We start from the raw sequence: 20729 nt of genomic DNA, 5'->3' as shown, positions 1-20729 counted from the left end.
ATTCAAGAAGATAGAAATCATATCAAGTATCTTCTCAGACCATAATGGCATAAAACTGGAAATTAACTACAATAAAAATAATCCAAAGAAATCAAACACATGGAGACTAAACAGCACACTATTAAACAAGGACTGGGATACCAGAGAAATCAAGGAAGAAATTAAAAACATCCTGGAAACAAATAACAATGAAAACACAACAATCCAAAATCTATGGGACACAGCAAAAGCAGTCTTGAGAGGGAAGTTCATATCCTTACAAGCCTATTGCAAAAAACTAGAAAAAAGGGTAACAGATGATCTAACTCTACAACTCAAAGAGTTAGAAAAGGAGCAACAAGAAAAGCCCAGTGTAAGCAGAAGGAAGGAAATAACAAAAATTAGAGCACAGATAAACGACATAGAGACCAAAAAAACAATACATAAGATCAACAAAACCAAGAGCTGGTTCTTTGAAAGAATAAACAAGACAGATGAACCTCTAGCCAGGCTAACTAAGAAACAAAGAGAGAGGACCCAAATAAACAAAATCAGAACTGAAAGAGGTGAAATAACAACAGACCCCACCGAAATACAACGGATTGTTACAAAATACTACGAACAACTCTATTCCAACAAACTGAACAACCTGGAGGAAATGGACATATTCCTAGAAAAATACAAACTTCCAAAACTCGATCAGAAAGAATCTAAAAATCTCAATAGACCAGTGACTTGGGAAGAAATCGAAACAGTCATCAGAAAGCTTCCAGAAAACAAAAGCCCAGGGCCAGATGGCTTCACAGGAGAGTTTTACCAAACATTCAAGGAAGAACTAAAACCTATCCTCCTCAGACTTTTCCAAAAAATTCAAGAGGAAGGAACACTTCCAAACTCCTTCTATGAAGCCAGCATCACCCTAATACCAAAACCAGATAAAGACAACTCAATGAAAGAGAATTACAGGCCAATATCCCTCATGAACATAGATGCCAAAATCCTAGCAAATCGGCTCCGGCAGAGCATCACAAAGATCATACACCATGACCAAGTAGGATTTATTCCAGGAATGCAAGGTTGGTACAATATCCGCAAATCAATAAACGTGATACATCACATAAACAAATTGAAAGATAAAAATCATATAGTCATATCAATTGATGCAGAAAAAGCATTTGATAAAATCCAACACCCTTTCCTGATAAAAACTCTTAACAAGGTGGGAGTACAAGGATCATACCTCAACATAATAAAAGCTATATATGATAAACCCACAGCCAACATTATACTCAATGGGCAAAAACTAAAACCATTCCCTCTAAGAACAGGAACAAGACAGGGATGCCCACTTTCGCCACTCCTGTTTGACATAGTACTGGAAGTACTAGCCATTGCAATTAGACAAGAGGAGGAAATAAAAGGCATCCAAATTGGAAAAGAAGAAGTAAAGTTATCCTTATTTGCAGATGACATGATATTGTACATAAAGAACCCAAAAGACTCCATTAAGAAACTAATTGACTTAATAAATGAATTTGGCAATGTAGCAGGATACAAAATTAACGCCAAGAAATCCATGGCATTTCTATACACCAACAGTGAAACTACAGAAACAGAGACTAAAAAAGCAATTCCATTTACCATCGCACCAAAAAAATTAAGATACCTAGGAATAAATTTAACTAAGGAAGTAAAGGATCTATATGCAGAAAATTACACGACATTGAAAAAAGAGATAGAGGATGATGTAAGGAGATGGAAGAACATACCATGTTCATGGATTGGTAGAATCAACATCATCAAAATGTCCATACTTCCTAAAGTAATCTATAGGTTCAATGCACTCCCCATTAAAATACCAAGGGCATATTTCACTGACCTAGAAAGAACTCTCCAAAAGTTCATTTGGAACAATAAAAGACCCCCGAATAGCCACAGCAATCCTGAGAAAGAAGGGTAAAGTAGGAGGGATCTCAATACCGGACTTCAAACTGTATTACAAAGCCACTGTTCTCAAAACAGCCTGGTACTGGCACAAGAACAGACATATAGATCAATGGAATAGAATCGAGAACCCAGATATCAACCCAAATCAATATGCTCAATTAATATTTGACAAAGAAGGCACGAATATACAATGGAGTCAAGACAGTTTCTTCAGTAAATGGTGTTGGGAAAATTGGGTAGACACATGCAAAAGAATGAAACTAGATCACCAACTTACACCATACACAAAAATAAACTCAAAATGGATACAGGACTTAAACATCAGACGGGAAACCATAAAAATACTAGAAGCATCCACAGGCAGCAAAATCTCAGACGTATGCCAAAAGAACTTCTTCACTGATACTGCCCCTAGGGCAATGGAAGCTAAAGAGAAAATAAACAAATGGGACTACATCAAAATAAAAAGCTTTTTTACAGCAAAAGAAACCATCAACAAAACAACAAGAAAGCCCACGGTGTGGGAGAACATATTTGCAAATAACACCACTGATAAAGGTTTAATCTCTAACATCTACAGACAGCTGATACAACTAAATAAAGGGAAGATGAATGATCCAATTAAAAAATGGGCAAGGGACCTAAATAGAATATTTTCAAAAGAAGACAGAAGGAAGGCCAAAAGGCACATGAAAACATGCTCAAAGTCACTAATTATACGAGAGATGCAAATCAAAACAACAATGCGGTACCATCTCACACCTGTCAGAATGGCCAACATCAACAAATCGACAAACGACAAGTGTTGGCGAGGTTGCGGAGAAAAAGGAACCCTCGTGCACTGCTGGTGGGAATGCAGACTGGTGCAACCACTGTGGAGAACAGTGTGGAGTTTCCTCAAAAAACTGAAAATGGAACTCCCATTTGACCCAGTAATCCCACTCCTAGGAATATATCCCAAGAAACTAGAAACACCAATCAGAAAGGATATATGCACCCATATGTTCATAGCAGCACAATCTACAATAGCCAGAATTTGGAAACAGCCTAGGCGCCCGTCTGCAGATGATTGGATCCAAAAAGTATGGTACATCTACACAATGGAATACTATGCTGCCATAAAGAAGAAGGAATTCTCATCTTTTGCAGCAACCTGGATGGAATTGGAGAACATCATGCTGAGTGAAATAAGCCAATCAATGAAAGAGAAACACCACATGACCTCACTCATTTGTGGATAATAAAGAGCATTATAAACTGATGAACCAAAAGATAGCTATAGAGACAGTAAAGCAACAAGCAGATTGTCAAATTACAGCGGGGAGGGGAGGATCTGAGGGAGATAATAGATCAACCGAAGGACTTGTATACATGCATATAAGTACAACCAATGGACATAAAACTATGGGGAGGGAGGGGATATGGGGGAGGGAGGGAGGGGGGCAAAAAAAAATCATTAAAATATGTAAAAAAAATAAATAAATAAATAAATAAATAAAAAAGAAAGAAAAGAAAAGTGCTTTATTCAAAGTAATGTCCATCGCTAGCTACTTATTTCTCCCATCTTTCAGGTAATTTGTGGAAACCATCCCAATAGAACTTTTCTTGTTTTGAGGCAAACCATTCAGAGACCCAATTTTCCACTACTTCTTATGTTTTGAAGTGCTGCTCAGAAAGTGTGTGTGCCATCTATCGGAACAAGTGGTAATCTGAAGGAGTAAAGTCTGGTGAAAACGACAGGTGGGTTAATACTTCCCAGGCAAGATTTTTTGAAATATCATGAAGCAGAATTACTTTGCTGTGTCTTCTGGCACATTCTGGTCATTTTATAATCAAAGCATAGTTCCAATTCATTATTTGTTTTCAGTAGCAGTCAGTATTAATGGTTTCACCTGGTTTTAGAAGCTCATAATACACCACATCTTCCGGATCCCACTAAATGCAGAGCATTGTCTTCTTTCTGAAGCGATTTGGCCTTGCAGTCAATGTTGATGGTTGACCTGGATCAACCCATCATTTTGTGCATTTGGGATTCTCAAAATAAATCCACTTTTCATTGCCAGTCACAATTTGATGCAAAAAAAAAGACCTTCTTTCGTGCTATTGAAGCAACATTTTATTAATGACTTTTTGGTTTTCCATTTGTCTTTTGTTCAGTTGATGTGGCACCCATTTTCTTTCCTTTACAATCTTTCCCATTGCTTGTATATGATCGGAAATTGATTTCTGAACAATGTTTAATCTTTCTGCAAGTTGTTTTTGAGTTTGACATGCATCTTCATCCAATAATACTTTTAATTGTTGGTCTTCAGACTTTTTCGGTTGACCTGGACATTCTTTGTCTTTCTCATCAAAATCATCACTTTAAAGTGTTTAAACCAGCATTCATAAGTATCTTGAGATGAGCATGTTCACCATAAGCTTCCCAAAGTATACGATAACTTTCAGCAGCACTTTTCTTCAAAATAAAATAATGAAGTACAACTTCCCGTAAATGCTCTTTTTTTGGCACAAATTTTTAAGCACAAAAATATCTATGATGTTAACACCTTCAGCAAATTTGACATATGAAGTTTTGAAGCTTGTTGTCAATACAAGAAAATAGCATACATATCCAATTTCATATATATCAACATATGTGTAATTCCATCTACTGAAAAAAATCCGTATTACTTGGTACACCTAGTATGTGTGTGGCTTACGAAGGTGGTTGGAGAGTGATGCTTCATCATTGTCTGAAGCTATTCACTGGGTGCGCTGGCTCTGGGACCTCCAGGGAGGTGCAATTCAAGGTCAGCCACTGCCCAGGGCCACCCAGCATTAGCTACAAAGTGGTCTGCAAATGGCTGCTACTTGTTCTGGGCTTGGAGTTGCCCAGGAGAGGCCAAGCTATGAACCAAGGCCAGATGCTGGTTGGTTGAGAGATTTTAGGAAAATTTGAAGCATTAGCCAAGACAGGCCATTGGTATGGAAAAGCCAATGGAAACAGCTTGGGTGGGCCCGAAAGTTGGGTGGGGCAGAGCCTCAGAAAATCACTGTGGTGGGGAAAACAGTGTTAGCCGGGTTGATGGAGACTCTGACTGCCAGCTCTGAAGGGGAGGGATCATCAAAGGAATAATGGCTTTTGCCAGCACTTCAGTCTGGGAGAAAGCTACCCCACCCTCAGCTCTTGCTCAGCAAATAATTCAGTTCCTCCCCATCTGCCTCTGTTGTCCTTTAAGCTGCTGTCCAGCATTAGAACTCAGAGGGAATGAGTCTGAGTAAGTCTGCATGTGGACCCTTTAAGAGGAACTACCTGGGAGTCCAGCAGCCTCTGTGTCATTCAGCCATGATCCTCGGCTGATTTTTAAAAAAATATAATTTATTGATTTTTTTACAGAGAGGAAGGGAGAGGGATAGAAAGTTAGAAACATTAATCAGCTGCCTCCTGCACACCCTCCATGGGGATGTGCCCGCAACCAAGATACATGCCCTTGACTGGAATCGAACCTGGGACCTTTCAATCCGCAGGCTGACGCTCTATCCACTGAGCCAAACCGGTTTCGGCCCTCGGCTAATTTTTATAGCCAGAAGTTATGGGGACTTCTTTTCCTGACACTGGTACCCTGGGCTGATGTCCTGGGACTGGGACCCATCACTTCTCAGCGGGGAATTCAGGGGAGGAATCTCTGTGGCCGAAATATCTCTCATGATTTTTCTCTGCCATATGTGGGTGTGGGACCAGCTTTTTCCACGTCTCTACCCCTCCTACCAGTCTTGATTTGGCTTTTTCAATTCCCTAGTTGTAGGACTTCCAATCAGCCAGATTTCAGGCAGTTCTGAGTGGAATGGTCGTTTTCTATAGTTTAGTTTTAATTATAATGTGGTTGGGAGGAGGGAAGTACCCATTTCATGTTTACCTACCCTGCCATCTTGCCCAAAGTCTCTCATCTTTAAAGAGGAGCGTGCCTTACCCTGGCTGGTGTGGTTCTGTTGGTTGGAGCATCATCCTGTGCACAGGATTGATTGAAGGGTCACAGGTTTGATTCTAGATCAGGGTACATACCCAGGTTTTGGGTTTGATCCAGGTTGGGATGCTTACTGGTGCACTGTTTGATGTTTATCTCTTATAGTGATGCTTTTCTCTCTCTCCCTTCCTCTTTCAGTAAAATCAATTTAAAAAATAAAACTGGTGTGTTTTTTGTTTTTGTTTTTGTTTTTAAAAGGAGCACCCATGGACACAGATAGTGGGGTGGTGAGGGCCTGGGGTCGGAGGTGGGGATGGGCTGGAGGAGTCGGTGGGGTTAATGAGGGGCTGAAAGAGAGTCTAGGTTGTGTTACTCTAATGTAGGGGTGTCGAACTCAATTAGAGAAGGGGCCAGAATCTAAAATCCAGCCTAAATCGCGGGCCAAATGGTTTACTGAACAGTCATAAACTGTCATTGTGATGGAAACGCAGCAGAGTGCAGTGATGACAACGCGGTGCGGGCCACATTGCAAGGCCTGGCGGGACGGATTTGGCCCGAGGGCCTTGTGTTTGACACATGTGCTCTAATGGAACATGAGGAGAATAAGGAGTGGAGAACTGTGTTCGATAATATGAGGTGATAGTAATTCCTCTTAAGACAATTTATAGCAGATACTCAGAGAAAAATACTATGGAAAATCAGGTTGTATGACACATTCAGATTTCAAAAACATTAAAATCATTTTTCTATCTCAGAAGTAAGGCAGTATAGTGTTACAAGTTATCAATCATTTATTCCTTGGTAAAAGCCTTCTCTAAGGTGTGGACTAACTGGCGGGCACACCCCTGGCTGGGGTGGGGAGCCCCAACTGTAAGTCCAGCCTTGTTACAACTAGCTGGGACTCCTTGGCTCCATGGAACCTTTCCAGGCCTGCTTTTCACCTGCTCAGTGAGGAAAGGGGGAGCAGCCGATATATTAACAGATTAAAAAGGATGAGGAATATGAGATCTGAACTTCCACAGTTAATTAGTTTCAGAGTTGGGGCTAAAACCTAGGTATCTCCTTTCTCTAGTGTCATTGTATTCTACTATATCCATTTTAGATGGGCTTGAATTGAATTCAGACAAAAGAGTTTAGCAGAATAGAAGTGATAATTCATTTGTTTATTAATCATCCATCCATTCATTCAACTGAGCATCTATTTTTATTTCTTATTTTTATTTTTTTATGCCAAGTACTGTATTAGGCAATAGGATGAATAAGATATATATATATTTTTTTTTTTTTGGTCTCTATAGAAGCATACAACCTATACTTTTTTTGTGTTTTCAGCTATTAGTGATCACCTCAACCACCAGTTAACTCAGGAACTCCAGGTCTTATATTCCTCATTCTTTTTATCTGTTAATATATTGGGCTGGTCCCCTGTTCCTTACGTTTATAGCCTCACTTGAATGGCTTCAAACTGATGCTTGGAATAGATCCAAACCTCCCTGGTTGCCCTGAAACTATCATCTCTCTTCCTGAGACCTGGAATAGTGCCCCTTCAGTTGACACAGCCCACCTCCAAGAACTGGCTCATACGAACCATCTTAGGACACAAGTTCTTTAATGGCCTAAAGAGAAAAGATACAAGCGAGGTCTAGAACCATACATGGGTCTCACTGTGATTTTTCTCTTTCTGTTTATAGGGTGCTCAAGCTGGCATTACTACGTAACCATGCCAATGCCAGCATCTACCTTCACAATTGCAGTGGGATCCTGGACAGAAGTGAAGCCAGAGACCTGCTCACTACGTGACCTGGCAGCAAAGCGGACCCTCTCGCCGCCCGAGGCTGACTTCAGGTTTGTGTTTGGGATGTTGCTGGAAAACAGACACTCCAGGGAGCAGAATGATGCACTTATTCTAAGCCCTGGGGATGTGAGTAGTCCCAGACTGTGGTTACTCAAAGCAGGAAAAGCCCTGCTGGGAGGGAAAGAGAGTTGAGAGGTAGACATGTGGGCATATTGTTCATGCGGAAAGAACAATAAAATAAGATAAATGTATAAGAAATCTTCTGTGAAGTCAGGTGAAATATTTTTGTATATTTGGTTAAGTCAACAGGAACTTCAGATCCAAAACTTCCTCTTCCTACATCTCTTAACTTTGGGTTTCAGAGCTTATTTAGTAAAAAACACAACAAAAATAAGCTGCTGTTGGATGGATTCCTTTGTAAGCCCCTCTGACTGCTGTTAGCAGTGCATTTGTGGGAAGCCTGGGAGCATAGGACCCAAGGAAGCCGTCACAGGCCTTTGCGTTATGAGAATCCTGCTAGGTTAGGGCTCTGTTCCCTTCAGTAGCAATTCCTTCTATTTCAGAGTTGATCAGAGAAAATCGGCTTAAACTTTTTAAAAATTAGTATAGACCATTAGGTATGTGAGAATAAACAAGTCAAAGAACATTTTTAGACATCTGCCATTTTGGACCGCATGACTTGGCAGCCGCCATGTTGGCCAAATGGCTTGCAGCTCCCCTGGGGGCCACCCTTTGAATTAGCCAATTGGAAAGACTATGCACCTGAGCTCCAATCAAGAGCAAAGAACAGGTCGCATGCATCAGGGATTATAAAGCCAAGCAGACAGTCTGCTCGGTGTGCACACGCTTTCAGACCATGTGTGTGCACCCTGCTACGTAGAAGTCAATATGTTTGTCTTGCTGCCTGGCTCCCGAGTGTTTTGTATTCTACCAGGACCCCTGACTTGGGGGGCTCACCTTACTTCTAACAGCTATTCACTTGCAGCCTTCCCAGATGTTCAGCTGTTTTGAGAGCCAAAGGAGAGAAGGGGAATGCACGTACCAGGCATGGGAGTGTGCTGGTCATGTCGTGTGGAATCGCGCTTCATTCTAGAACTTTTACATCCAGCTCAGTTTAATCATTTTCCTATTTACAGGTAGTCACTAAGTCAGTACCTTCAGGTGGAGGACGCCCAGAGTCTCGGGACAGAGAGTTAGCTCATCCTTGAAAGCCAGCTAAGATGCGCTCGTAGGACAAATCCCTTTTGTGTTGGTTTTGTTTTGCCAGGTTGCTTTTGCAGTGATGGTGGTGGTTGGTGTCTTTCAAAGACAAAGCCTTTGAGCCCTCTCTTTTGATGGGTATGTCTTATTGCCTACCTACTGCTTTTTGGAGGAAGGGAGGTAATTTCCACTTCTTACTTAGTAACTTACCTATTCTGGGCTATCTTCCCTGATCTATATAGAGTATCCTAGATTGCTTTTTGCGTTGTACTTATGCACTCTTGAGGGAAGAAGAGAATTGTAGACAGAAGTGACCTATGTTATTTTCACGTGGGAATGTTGAATTGTTTGTGAGACCTAATGCCCTCTTCCCCTGTCACTGAAATCCCACAGTAGACCTCATTCTGCAATTCTGGGGAGCCCGATTTCTGAGTAGGGAGGACAGCTGCCTAGGGTAGTCACCTGGATCCACGATACACTTGGTATGAGCAAGAAATAAATTGTTTGTGTTAAGTGACTAAGATACTGGGGTTGTGAGTTATGGCAGCATATCCTAGCCTGAATTGATGCAGACGCCATTGGATGTTTGAAATCCAGGAAAGTCTTGATTTAAATGTCATCTTGATTAGTTCTTAGGATAAGCCTATATGATAGATAGGTTTTATTATTTCTATTTTATAGGTAAAATAACGATGCTAGGACTTGTTCATGCCTCCTGAGTTACAAGATCTGGATTCATATCTGGGCTGAACCCTCTGGAGAGTGGTTCAGAATCTTACCTGGGAACTTTTAAAAATTGTGCATAACACCCATGCCCCACCTGGAGTCTGGTCCACTTTCACCGGGATAGTCAGTGCCAGGACTGAGTCACTGTTAGCAATTTGAATGATTCATGTTGTGACAGAAAATAGGAGGCGAGAGCACTACCTTTGAGCCTGGAGGTGCTATCCCTGTTGGCTAAGTAAGTCTCTTTGGAAAAAACCATCCTTCTCTGTAGAATACAGAGCTCGCCGGGGGTGTGCTGAGGAGGGGAGTTTCTCGGTTTCTTCCTGGGAAGGAGCATCCTGCTCTTCACGCACAGCGCGGCCTGGTTCTCTGTCAGAGGTGTGCCGTTATAAAATGTGTGCCTCAGGAAGGCTAGGGGAAGGCGGAGAAAGACATCTGTTATTCTGTCTGCTAGCCATGTCCCAGAGATCTAAGTGGGGAGAAGGCAGCAAGCACCTCCTGTGCGTGCTCTCTGCTGCCTGGAAGCAGCTGAGATGGCTGTGCACTCCTCTGGCATCCATGTCTGCGAAGGAGGAGCGCATGGCAGGTGATGGGGATTCTGGGAAGACAGGACTTCTGTATCCCTGTTAGGGTTTAGGGAATGGGGCAAACACAACCCCTCTCTTGTCCTCCTGAGTTCAGAACCAATTGAGAGACAGGAGAACAAAAGAAAGGTTTTATTATTGACAGAAGCTGGACTGAGGGAAGGCTCAGGTGTACAGGGTTAACGGGCTTTCTAATACTCCCTCTCCAAATTAGACAGGCCTCCCCCAGCTGGCCCACTGCTAGCCTCCACTGCACCGATGCACACAGCCTGCCTAAGAGGTAAGGGGCCCCCTCTGTGGACAAGCAGAAGCTAAAGAGAAAGTCCAGAGGGACCCCGCCAGTCAGATCAGCTGGAGACCCAGGGCATGGGCACACTGCAGGGCAGCCTGTCCTGGTTTGGAAATAGGAGGTCTGGTGGGTGAAGTCCCTCCCGCACTCCCTTCCGTGTCTGACATGCTACGACTAAGTTTTCCCTTCATTTATCACTGTGCTTGTCCGTCAGAAATGCGCTGCTGATAGAATAATAGCTTACATTTGCTTAATCCTTCCCCGGCTGCGTGCTTCACGTGTGCTGTCTTTAGTCGTCAGAGGGTGGCTTTGTGTTTTGATCCGTTAAATCTCTGGCTCTACGCTAAGTTTGCCAACAAAGGTGCTCTGAAGTGCCAACTGCACTGTTTTTGGTTATGTTCACATCTGGTCCCCTTCTCTCTCCCAACCCCCCTTTCTACCTCAAACCTTCCTAAGACCACTAGTTCACTTCACAGAAATGTAACTTTTACAGGGGCCTTAGATACTGTAGGCTTTTATTTGCCTAATGTGTTCATCTGGGTCCCAGAAATTTGGCCAAAGTATTGGTCACTGAACTTTTGTTGTTGTTAATCCTCATCCAAGATTTTTTTTTTCCTCCTTTGATTTTTAGAGAGAGTGGAAGGGAGGGAAGGAAGAGAGAGAGAAAGAGAGAAGAGAGGGGGTTGTGGGGGGGAGCTGGTTGTCTCCCGCATTTGCCCAACTAGGGCTAGGGATCAAATCTGCAACCCAGGTATGTGCCCTTCCTTCGACCAGAAATCGAACCACAATCTTTCTGTGGATGGGCCAATGCTCTGCCCAATGAGCAACACTGGCCAGGGCTGGTCACTAAATCTCTGATCCCTGTCCATGTGGGCCAAATTATGGGGAGAGCAGTCCTCTTCCAGCTCCAGTTCCTCATGTGCTCCAGCTCACTCTGGGTGAGCATTTTGGTAAATACATTAATTATAAGGCACTTAGACAAACTGTGGAAAGTTTATTAATTTTATTTGGCTGCAGTATTCCTTCTCCAGCCACCAGGAAATCTTTGTATTAAGTTTTACCTCTCCAGGCCTTTGTTAAAGCATTGCCTTCACTTTGGGGCTATTCAGATTAAGCAGGACCTTGGATAAAGTCGGAGGAGCTCAGGAAAAACAGTGAGAAGCGTGGAAAGCAGGCACACAGAGCCTGGAGGAGCCCGGGGGTGAGGGGCGCCGAGGCGCTCACTCCGTCCGTGGAAGGGCAGACTTGGCAGAGGCTGCAGAGCCGGTGAAGAGCGGGACGGAGAGGCCGAGGCCTTGTTTCCATCTCCTTAGGGAGAAGGAATGGCAGAGGGAAATCACAGGAACTCCAGCATCCGGGCACCTTCCCTGGGGGGGACCTTCCAGGCCTCTGGGCTGGTTGTTTGTCCAGCCTCTGCTCCCCTAGGGTGTTTCGGCTTTCTGCCCCGTATTGCACACATCTCATTTTGCTTTTTAATATACCGAATGTTCGCAGAAAACACTCCAGCGTGCAGACACCATGACATCATCATGTGTGTGGCCTTCACTGTCAGCCACCCGCTGGGGGGCAGGTGGTGGTGGTTTGAGCATTTGTGATTTTCAGGAAGCATTTTCTCTGCTAGCTGAAACATGTTAATAAGTTGGGTAAACATTGGACTGTGTCACTAAACTAATCAGAATCTAACATTTTTTTCTTCTGATAAAGCTGTAAACTCCCCAAAGGTCAGGTCGGCGTCTTACGCGCAGGTCTGAGCAGGGCCGCTCCGCGTGGAGTGCCTCGGGAAGAGCAGGAGTGCGGGATAGTGACTGAGTCCGCACCGTGAGCCCGGGAAGGCTGGTGGGAAAAGGCTGTGCATTCCCCAGAGAGACTTTCCAGTAATTTCTTTTGAACCCAGGACAGAGGACCGTTTGTGCCGGGGTTCAGCACAGCGCTGTCTGAAACCTCCGGAGGTGGGGTCCAGTCCTGTGGGTCCGAGTCAGACACGGCCACCCCTGCTCCTTGGAGAGACCGCTTGTGACGTCGTCTCGGCCAGCATCCTGTGAGAGGGAACCAACGTCTGGTGCCCATCATTTAGCAGCCGAATGTGGTTCTACCCTTCTTCCCACTCCGGGCAGAATTAACAGGCGGCACTGTCAAGGAGAAACAGACACTGGAGAACCAAGGGCCGCGGAGCTCAGCTTTGGAAAAACTCTAGCACCCAAATTTACCTAAGAAGCAAATAAGGTTTAATGAAGAAGAGTCAGGAGGGAGGAGCTTCTGAAGACTCCTGCTGTGATGAATAGTGCTTATTGCTTATAGGAATGTTGTGTGCATTATCTGGGAAATGTATGGAAAGTATTCAGATTGCAATACTTTCAATATGCAAATTGACCCTCACTCCAACACACAAGTTGGCCGCCCCCATGTGGTCAAAGATAGTCACCACAAGATGGCCGGCAGGGGAGGGCAGTTGTGGGTGATCAGGCCAGCAGGGGAGGGCAGTTGGGAGGGACCAGGCCTGAAAGGGAGGGCAGTTGGGGGGACAAGGCCTGCAGGAGAGGCAGTTAGGGGGCAATTGGACTGGCAGGGGATGGCAGTTAGGGGCAACCAGGCCTGCAGGGGAGGGCAGTTGGGGGCAATTGAGCCAGCAGGGGAGCAGTTAGGCCTCGATCAAGCTGGCAGGGGAGTGATTAGAGGGTGATCAGGCTGGCAGGCAGAAGTGGTTAGGGGCAATCAGGTAGGCAGGCAAGCAAGCAGTTGGGAGCCAACAGTCCTGAATTGTGAGAGGGATGTCCTGAAGATGCCACTTCACCTCTAATTTTCCCATTATTTAATGTCTCTGCAAACTTTTCAATGGAAAGTGTGATCTTAAATTACCATAGCACATTGCATACCCATATAAACACATTAGGAGAAGGTATTGTGGTGGTTAACTTAATAAATGATTTTTCACTTTGTGAGAGCTGTCATTAAATTGATGCTCCAGCACAGTACTAGTCCTTACGCGGACACTGAACCTTTTGGTTAAATGTTTACCAACAGGCACCTATTCTCACTTTCTCCAAAAAGCAAGGTTATCATCCAGGGACTTTGGCAAGCTTAACAATTATATTCTCCCTGTCACCTTAACCTGGGCGAAGTATTTATGAGACTTCCCCCATTATTTTTCCCTCAGCTGTGACGAAATTGCATGGGTGCTGGGAGCTGCCTTCTATGTACCACACGGTGGAGGACAAGGCTTCTCTCCATCACTCTGCGGACCTCCTGGGCAGTCATTGCTGACCTTGGGTGGGTGAAAGGCACTTCAGAAATCTGGAGAAGCATTATTGTTACAGTCCTCCCATATTGGAATGTACCAGTATTTTAAGTTTTTTGTTTTTTTTTTAATTCTCAGTGAATCTAATAAACCTCATAACTAGGAATATAATTTATAAATTAAAAGTAGAGGACTGTTTCCTAACTAAAAAAGAGGGAATATGCTAATTGACCATCACTCCATCACAAAGCTGGCTGCACCCCAAGCTGAGGTCAAATTCCCATAAGCAATCAGCAGGGACCTGAGGCTATGCCCTCTCCTGCCCCATGGGACTTGACAGGGGACCTCAGGCTGCTCCCCCTGCCCCAGCACTATGCCAGGGGACCTCAGGCCACGCCTCCCCCCCAGCACCAAGCTGGGGGACCTCAGACCGCAACCCCCGCCCAGCGGGGCTTGACAGGAGACCTCAGGCCACACCCCCTTGCCGCAGCACCGGGCCAGGGGACCTGAGGCTGCACCCCCCTGCCTGGCTGGGCTTGACTGGGGACCTTAGGCGGTGCCCCCCACCCAGCAGGGCTTGACAGGGGACCTCAGGCTATGCCCCCAACCTGGCAGGGCTTGACGGAGGACTTCAAGGCATGCCCCCTACACCACTCTAGGCTGCGGGACCTCAAGCCATGCCCCCTGTCCTGGTGCTGGGCCAGAGGACCTGAGGTTACGCCCCCTGCCCAGCAGGGCTTGATAAGGGTCAGACTGTCTGGGTCTGTATCTAGCCCAATGTGGTGGTAGTGGTGCGGGGAGCGGGCGCGCAGCTGGATCTGGGTCTCACGTGATTTTGAGGTGCATGTGGGTAGGTAGGGACTTGACTCTGGGTCCCATGGTGAGCCCCAGACTCTGGCAGGAGGAAGGTTTTCATATACATTTTACTAATTTTCTTCCATCTCTGACACTTCTATTATAGAGAAAGGGCAAATAGCAATATTAAATTATTTTCTCTAAGTAATCCCCTTTAAATGTGCATGAATTTTGTGCACTGGGTCGCTAGTGTTTGAATAAAGGGCCTGTTAAGAAGTGAAAAAATAGTTCCCTTTGATGTGGATTTCTTTGCATAGATGGTTCTCTTGGGGCCTGTGAGTCAGGTTAAAGGAATTCTTTTTCAGCCCCACCTTTGGTAGAATAAAGGACAGCGGCCAGAGGGTGCAGGCTGGGCTCTGATCTGTTTCTTTAAAAAGCTGTTTTAGTTACATTTGTATTGAAAATGGATTGGTGAAAATCTATACAAAAGTGCTTCTGTAGACCCAGGCCAGTATTTCAGTTGGTTAGATCATTGTCCAAGGTTTTGGATTCAGTCCCCTGTCAGAGCACACACAGGAAGCAACCAGTGAATACTTAAATAAGTAGACCAACAAATCAGTGTCACTCTCTCCCTCCCTTCCTTTCTCTCTCTCTCTAAAATCAATCAATAATAAATATATTGGGGGGGGGGGAGCACCTCTGTATTCCTTAACAGCATACCTTTTGATGGTCTTTGTAAAGAACCGCCTAGACTACTTTTCAGTAGAATGGATTGTGCTCTTTTGGAATTAGAAGCTGTACTGTCATTTGCTTCATTGTTCTCTACCGAAACCCACGTCGTTTATTCTAGCAAATTCCAGAATTCAATCTTTACTTTGGCTGCACCATCCCTTCCTTCCTGAGTTATGAATCGTCCCTGATTTGGAGAGGATTTTTTTCCATCGTGATATTTGAAAGTTGTTTTACTGTTTTGAGTCCTGGGGCTTTTTCCCCACTTATTCTAAAACAAGTTTTTACTACTTTCACTTAGCTTAGATTGAAATTACTCCAACAGTTGAGCACAATCAGAAGTATTTCCACCTGTGTTTTATCACGGCTGCATAGATCAGGCGACCGAAAACTCAAATACGGTTTTTGCTTGGGAACCTGTGAACTGCTCTCTCCTAGAAGTTGCCCGTGCCTGTGAAAGCTCCTAACCTCCACAGCGAGACCGTAAATGCATCTGTTTGTTTTATGTTGTCTCCAGGTGTGTTGGCGTCTGTGGCCACGTGGCATACCCCTGCCGCTTCCAGAACCCTTCTGCCACAACCCAGGAGGTCATTCCTCATCGGGCCTTCGCCCCCGTGAGCCTCACAGGTGCCTGCCAGGAGACCCTTCTGCAGCTGCTGTCTCCTTGCCTCTCAGCAGCACACTCTGTGCTGGGGACACACCCATTCTCCCGGCTGGATGTACTCATCGTTCCTGCCAACTTTCCAAGCCTGGGGATGGCCAGGTACATTGTTCCATTGTGGCACTTGGAGAGAACGTGCTTGGGGAATTCTGTGACTGTGTCTTGCTTTTCCTAAGCTCTGACAGAGCTGTCATTTGATTAGGATGGAAGGGCCATGATTGCTTGTGCTTGGACATCTCATTGCTGCCTTGAGGGACAGTCTGTGCATAGACTCTATCATGCAGGAGCCTCTGGGTGTCTTGGGTTGCATTCAGCTGCCTTAAAAATAGAATGACATTGTCGCTGGGATTCAGAAGACATAGTGTCCCCAGAGTGTTGTATGCTGGATCGTGGCTGATCAGTGACTGGTTAGCTTAGGTGGTGAGAGCATAATGCTCATGATCCTAAGGTCATAATTCTGGGCAGGGTGACACAACCTGGTTTCAGGCCCATAGGCTGCTCGCTTAATCCTGACCAGCTGTCTCATCCCTTCTCACATCATCTCAAGGTCAATGCCTTAAGAGCCCCCTTGTCAGAGAGACTGCGGATGGATCAGTGTAAATCCAACCCCACTGCTAGCAAAACAGCTCAAAGCTGGCGGCTTCCAGGGGATGGGGTGGGGGCGGGAGATGCTTGTCTTACTGCTCATGTTCAATACAATCACTATATTGTTCTTCTTATTGTTGTCATAGTTTAGTTCCTATAAAAATCAAGACCTGCAAGTGGAACCTTTTATATGAATTATTTACACCTAAAATTCATTCGTTAATGCCGTTGTTCACTCAGGAATAGCTGGATTTCACTCAGCATTGTACTTGGTTTATTTCTGTTTGAAAATCTTAATCATTAACAGTGAATATGCTTGACTAAAGATGGGAAAAAAATAAGCTCATCAAAACATGTGACTTTAAGTTTTTCCCTATTAGTCAAGGAAATTCCTGCTGCCAATTAATTTCCATGCTTTTGAACAGCTGTCATTTGTGGTGTTTTCCCTGAAAACTGCACACATTCTTAGTAAAAACTCATGAGTAGAAAAGAACTGTCCAGAACATTTGCTTTTGATCTTTACTACATACGTATACTTTTAAAGAGCTGGCTGGCTAGTCTTAATCCTTGCGGAGGTCTGAGAAAGTCACTTAGGCTGATTTTTATCCTATATTTATGAAGATAATGGGAATGTAGGAGCTAGGATAATTATATATATTTGGTTACATGCATCATAGAATTGTCTTGGATGTCTATATATAGAATCCTTCTTAACAAGCGGGCTTCTTTGGTCCCTTTGAAGAGTCTGCTGGACTTAATTTAAGCAGAATTATTGGCAAATAAAGGGTCGTTCATTAAACGCATCTCATTTGTACACAGTTTTGAGGGGCCGTGTCTGTGGGGAGTTTGCAGCACTTTATGAGAGTGCAGCTTGCAGGGCATGTTTGCTCACAGTTCAGCTGACCCGAGGGAAGCCAGGCGGAGGCTTTCCAGAGGGCCTTCTTTTCTGTCGCTCCTTCCTGACCGTCTGCCTCGGCCAGGACCGGCTGACCTGCGGGCCATTCTGTAAAGCTTTTCTTTTCAAGTTTGCGTGCCCAAGCAGGTAGGCTGTGTGTTTGCTGCTTTTTGAGATATTTAAAGTGATTTAAACATGCTTAACACTGTGTTTTTAAAGCAATAAGCCTAAATACCCTAAGGCTAAATGGTATTGGGCACAAATGTGAAAAATGTGATGGTAATAATAACTTAGCAGCAACAAGAGTGCTTTCATGCTGAACAGGAGAACCACACTACTTAAACATTCGTGGGTTGTCAAATATCATTTTTTTCTTTTTTCCCCCTTCTTGTTGGACTGTGGAAAGAGTTTGCCCTGGCCTAGATATTTTCCTGGGCTTAGTTACTGCTCCCCGTGTTTGAGTGGGCAGGGCTGTGGTATCTTCCACTGCCAGCGGTGGGGGCGGGAGGGGGAGCACTCTGTTTTTCTAACTCTGACCTAAATTGATTCCACTTGTTTGGCGTCACTCTCTTGGGATCCCAACACCTTGAGCACATGTGACCAAGTGGGGTCTATGACTCAGTTGGTCTCAGGGTCCTGCTGCCTGATTTATGGTGATGGCTTTGCTTGGGGCTCTGGAAAGCAAAGCTGGGACAAAAATGACAGTCTTCTAGGTCAATTTCGTGCCCAAAATAGGAACAGAGAAACATCAAGGCCAGTCAGAGCCACCGGAAAAGACTTTCACACTGAAACTTGTCACTGTCCTGCTTGTTCGTATGCATCAGATATCAAAGGAGTTTCTGGTAAATTAAATGTTTTCCCCTGAGTCCACACTTTGTAAACATATATGCAAGGTTATAAATTCCACACCTTTAGACTACTATAGTGATTAGGGGTTAATCATATTGAATCACATTTTATATCATTTTAGAATTCTTTTTTTTTTTTTTCAGTAAATGACATTAAAATTCCATATGAACTAAAATGGGTAAATTGTTAATAACCATGTTAAGTAGTTTTGTTTTGTTTTTAATTGATGATATAAATAATGATTGCACTGTATTTTTAATATTATATGTCATAGGTTGTATGAATAATCTTAAAACTCTTTCTCTGAGTCTGTCTTTGAGCCTGATTCTGATATTCAGTGAAGTTAGGGAAAACATATTTGTTCAACTTGAATGTATGAAATGACAAATCAGTTTAAAAGAAGGAAAGTAATATACAAACATCTTCTTAGAATCCGGAATGCTTTTCAAACACAACAGTAACTAGAACATTTGTCAGTTCTGCATTTAATGATTTTTGACACCTAGTAATAGAATAGGTGCCCCAAATCATTAGACCTATGACCTATGAACACCCCCTCCAACCCTCTTCTGAATCACCGTTCCATGGAATAGATGCTTCCCTTCCATTCTGATTCAGAGAAAAATCACCAGTTTGTTTTTAAAACACTAGTGGAGGTTCCACTCCCATACTTCTCTCATTTCGTAAGTCCGTTTTGTGTTTTGCTTTATTTTTGCCTTCCGCTGATCACCACGTAAGGAGCTATGGAGGGCACAGTTTGTGGGTTGTGTGATTTGATGTCCATCCGAAGGTCTGAATGCGCTTTGAATGGCTCTCCACTGAAGAACAGCTAGTTGTCTTCGTGTGGGTATCATGAGTGTTCCGCCCTTTCCACTGCAACCTGGTCTTCTCTTTCTTTCTTTCTTTTTTTAAAATTTATTTTCTGAATATTTGTTGTTTTTCTTCTGGTATGTCTTTTTTATTTTATTTATTTATTCTTTTTTTTAATTAAGGTATTATATGTGTATATATCATACCACCACTCCCCTCCCATATACCCTCCCTCCCCAGAGTTTTTGTCCATTGAAACCTGGTCTTTTCTCAGACGTCTCAGCTGGGGATTCACGAGTGAGCCTGATTTCCTAGGCATTGAGAAATGCATGAACGGATCTCATCATTATGCTTACACTCTTCATTATAATAATAATAATAATGCTAGTGGGAAAATATCCTGAAATCAGATTTATGATGGTTGCTTAAAAATTAGCACCTCAGTCTTCCTTGTGAGTGCGGTTAGAATACATGCTTTGCTTCCTCATTTGTCTTTCAGCATTTCAGCAGTCCACAGCTACATGTCACAGGGCATAAGTAGGTTGGCAGAACTACCTTGCTGATATCCAAATATTCTTCTCCCCGCCCCCCGCCCCCTTTCTCTATTTCACTTTCAGGCATCTCCTACAAATCATTTTTGGAGTGTTTTTTACATACGGAGCTCTGAGTAAAACGCCACGTCCTCCGTGGCCCTGCTTCATGCCCATGGGGCTCAGCCTGGTCCCACAGGCAAACAAACAGCACAGCAGCGTGTGCTCACGCAAGTCACAGCGTCTGCTTTGACCTTGCCCACCGGTCCTCTGCCAGATTGTCTCGTTCATCTGTTCATTGTGTATTTATTCATTCTTGCAGGAGATTTCTGATTAATGTATGCCAATTAGGATTAATGATGCTGAGTCTACGTGGGAATAAGATTGACGTGGTCTTTCTGTCCACATGGAACTTCCATTCTAGTCAGAGGACAAAATCAGATACATAAAAACAAACAACCAAGATGTGTGCCGAGGGCAAATAAAACCAAGTCAGCAACAGAGTGGCTGAGGATAGGTAGCTTTGCTTGGGTGGCGAGGCAAAGGCTTCTTTAAAGAGCGATGTTTGCAAGAGCCTGGAGAATGGGAAGAGCCAGCCTTGTGACCGTCTGATCGGAAAGCAACCCAGGTTGAGGAGGTTCAAGTCCAAAGGCCCCAAGGTGGAAACCATGGAAGGGGCTGGAGGAACAGAAAGTAGCTGAAGGGCTTTCCTTCATCCCCTTCTTAAACTCATTTTTGAAGCCAGGAGCTGCCATCGTCCCTCAGGGCTTGGTCGCCTGAGCCAGCTGCACACCAGCGTGAGGAAGAGCGAGGGAAGCCAGTAAGGGTTGGTGGAAGTGCTTCCAGGCAGCAGGTGTCAGAGGGCAAGTGAGCTCTCAGCATTCTGGGGCCAGCAGTGCCACCCCATCTCGGGACAGGCCAGCTAGAAGCTGACAGAGCTTAGCAGCTGCTGTCCTTAAGCAAAACTCTCCATCGCTAGGACATGGAGCACCTGCCTGGAGCGACAGCTCTCCCTTTGTGGAGAAGGGATGAGTCTCAGATCAACAGGTTCCTTCCCTCAGCGGCTGCTGATGGATTCCTTGCAAGGTTTTTTGATACAGGGAGGAAGGCTGCGTTTACATGTTCTCTCATTCTAATTTTAAGCTTTAAAAGACTGAACAAAAATAGGATTGG

The 20729-nt window shown here is 44.2% G+C and overlaps 1 protein-coding gene across 2 annotated transcripts in view; it reads left to right on the top strand.

Annotated features, from left to right (window-relative positions):
* The window catches only part of LOC118732247 (aminopeptidase O (putative)), a 287553-nt gene that overhangs the window by 32389 nt on the left and 234435 nt on the right, over window positions 1-20729 (top strand). For both annotated transcript variants that reach the window (XM_045570737.1, XM_045570736.1), the window contains exons 3-4: window positions 7565-7718; window positions 15744-15989. In XM_045570737.1, coding sequence (XP_045426693.1) covers window positions 7565-7718; window positions 15744-15989 — 400 coding nt within the window. The remainder of the gene's footprint in view (window positions 1-7564; window positions 7719-15743; window positions 15990-20729) is intronic.

The sequence above is a fragment of the Pipistrellus kuhlii genome, unplaced genomic scaffold, assembly GCF_014108245.1.
Source record: "Pipistrellus kuhlii isolate mPipKuh1 unplaced genomic scaffold, mPipKuh1.p scaffold_m20_p_36, whole genome shotgun sequence".
NCBI lineage: Eukaryota > Metazoa > Chordata > Mammalia > Chiroptera > Vespertilionidae > Pipistrellus > Pipistrellus kuhlii.
This window is presented reverse-complemented; position numbering and strand designations above follow the sequence as displayed.